Source organism: Sesamum indicum, linkage group LG9 (assembly GCF_000512975.1).
Source record: "Sesamum indicum cultivar Zhongzhi No. 13 linkage group LG9, S_indicum_v1.0, whole genome shotgun sequence".
Taxonomy (NCBI): Eukaryota; Viridiplantae; Streptophyta; class Magnoliopsida; order Lamiales; family Pedaliaceae; genus Sesamum; species Sesamum indicum.
Window position 1 is genome coordinate 8,178,743 of NC_026153.1, and position 2,882 is coordinate 8,181,624.

General features: G+C 38.8%; 1 protein-coding gene across 1 annotated transcript; it reads left to right on the forward strand.

The window, feature by feature from the left end:
- LOC105171098 (probable inactive leucine-rich repeat receptor kinase XIAO) lies at positions 1,178–2,672 on the forward strand. Its single transcript, XM_011092114.2, has one exon. It carries the CDS (start codon positions 1,346–1,348, stop codon positions 2,615–2,617), a length of 1,272 nt encoding a protein of 423 aa, XP_011090416.1. The 5' UTR covers positions 1,178–1,345; the 3' UTR covers positions 2,618–2,672.

The following is a 2,882-nucleotide window of genomic DNA, read 5'->3' on the forward strand; positions in this document are numbered from 1 at the left end:
AAGACTTTGATCATTGATCTCTCCTATTTTAATGAAGATGCTAAGTTTGATGGTCCATTTTTCAAATCTAACATTGACAAAAATGTACATAATGTTTGGATTCATCTTTTGAGTGTTTTGTTGTGTTTTATGGAGATAGAGAGAGAAAAACAAACATAAATAAGTGTGTGTTAGAGATAGTATGTATGTTTGAATTTATTTTTTGAGATAATTTAAATAAGTATTATATGTTTATTGTTGTGTTTTGGGAGACAAAAATTACTATTCATTGTCAAATTATGTCTTTTTTATATATATTTATATATATGTGTGTATATATGTATTTATGTTAAAATATTCAGAATCACCTAAATAAGGTGTTTTTGAATGATGGGAAACATTGAGTATGTTTTGACTTGTTTCGAAAATAATTTGAAAATAAAAATAAACATAATGATACATTTTTTGAGAAGAGTGAATGCTAATTATAGTCTTTTTGCTAATTATAGAAAGTATGACATAATAATAATAATAATAATAAATAATAATACCAACACATTCTTTTCAAAGGACGTAATATTAATTATGAATAGCATTGCACTTAATAGTCTTTATCACAAGAATTGCTTTTCGTGAGACCATAAATAATAATAATAATAAGCATAGGAATAATGTGAATTATTTGAAGTTGTGATCACCATAATTTATGTACTTCCATTTGACCAATTGATTTATATATATATATATATATATGTATGACCAAAATTTGTACTTGATACAAGAATTTGACCAATTGATAGGGAGTCATTAGCAAGTCTTTATTTCTAACCTCAAAATAATGGAAAAATTGGTTTTTTTTTTTTTTTTTGGGTCTTTCCTCTTTTTTTTTTCGATGATGAAAAAATTGATCGAATCTGATTTAGTCATTAACACTAGAGTGTTCGAGTACATATAGCTGGGAGCTGTTGATTTTTGACCAAACCTGATTTTGGATTAAAAACGAAATTCTTACAACACTAGTGCTTAAAAGAGTTTATATCTCCCCCCCCCCCCCCCTAATTGGACAGACCCCATATCGATAAAATTAATAAGTTGTATTTGTTACGTGATTCGTTACTAATTGATTTATTTCATGAATTTAAGTTAAAATTATATATATATATATATATATATATTTAAGCAAGAGGGATAACTGTAGCAAGAAGAGTATAGAGTAGAGAGCCTCTCTCTCTCTCTTTCTCTCTCTCTGACATCTGCCACTCAGACCCATTCACCCCAAAAAGGGGAGAACACATCTCTGCAACTCCCCTATCTTCAATCATCTCTCCTCCAATTCAATCACACCAACTCATCAACATCAATCAACATGCCTATCCCTTCATCTCCATCTCCATCTTCTCTCTTCGTCATCACCGCCCTCCATTTCTTCTTCATGCACGCAGCTGATTCCGCCACCCACTGGCAGGACGTACAAGTCCTGAAGCAGCTCAAGAGTACAATCACCCCAAGCACTGTACCTCCCTCCTCCTGCATTGATTCCTGGGATTTCAACCTCGACCCCTGCGACCACCTCTTCACCGACAAATTCACCTGCGGCTTACGCTGCGACGTCGTTCTCAACTCCTCCTCCCGGGTCACCGAGCTCACTCTCGACCCGGCTGGTTACTCCGGCTCTCTGTCCGCCGTTTCCTGGACTCTCCCCTACTTGCAAAACCTTGATTTTTCAAATAACAACTTCAGCGGCTCCATACCCGAATCCTTCTCTCTCTTGACCCGGCTCCAGCGTCTTGGGCTTTCGCGTAACTCACTCACTCTCGGCTCGCTCGCCGGCCTCGAAGAGATGTATTTGGACAACAACATGCTGTCTGGAGCAATCCCGTTGAGTTTCAACGGTCTGAAGAATTTAAAAAGGCTCGAAATTCAAGGGAACAAAATCAGCGGCGCGTTTCCCGAGCTGAGTCAGCTCGGCAGCCTGAATTTCCTCGACGCCAGCGACAATGCAATCTCCGGCGAGCTCCCGCCGGGTCTGCCGCCATCGCTCATCGAGTTAGCCATGAGGAGTAACCAGATAGAAGGGAACATTCCGGGGAGCGTGGCGAATTTGGTTTCTATGCAGGTGTTGGACCTGAGTCACAACAATCTCAGCGGGTCGGTTCCGGCGGGTCTGTTTACCCACCCGTCGTTGGAGCAGTTAACGTTGTCTTACAATCAATTCGGGTCGGTCCAGGTACCCGGGAACTCGGGTTGGACGAGCCAACTTATATCCGTTGACCTGAGCAACAATGAGATCCGTGGGTTTTTACCCGGGTTCATGGGTTTAATGCCCAGATTATCAGCCTTGTCTTTGGAGAACAACAAGTTCTCGGGTATGATACCGACACAGTACGTGTTGAAGGTATTGAGTCCGGGTACGGGTACGGGTGAAGGGGGGTTAGCACAATTTGAGAGGTTATTATTAGGAGGGAATTACTTGTTGGGGCCAGTTCCGGGTGCGTTTCTGGATCTGAAAGCGGGTTCGGTAACAGTCCGGTTAGGGGACAACTGCTTGTACCGGTGTCCGGTAACACTGTTCTTCTGTGAGGGTGGGGTACAAAAGTCCTTAATGGAGTGTAAGGCCTTTGGCCCTATCATTCCTTGAGTAGTGTGATTGTGTCTTTTATGGTCCCTAGTAATTAATTTTTATTTATGTACAATATTCTTTTTTTTTTCTATTAAAAATTTCATTATTGCAATTATATATTCTTTCCTTTCTTTTTTTTTTTTTTATCTTTTATTTTTTGTGTATACGCCCTATATACTTATCAACATTACAGGTATTTTTTTGAAATTATAATGATAATTACAAGTACACTTCCTCTTCAGTGTGAAATTTTACAAAAATGCCCCTTGATGTACGTTAAACG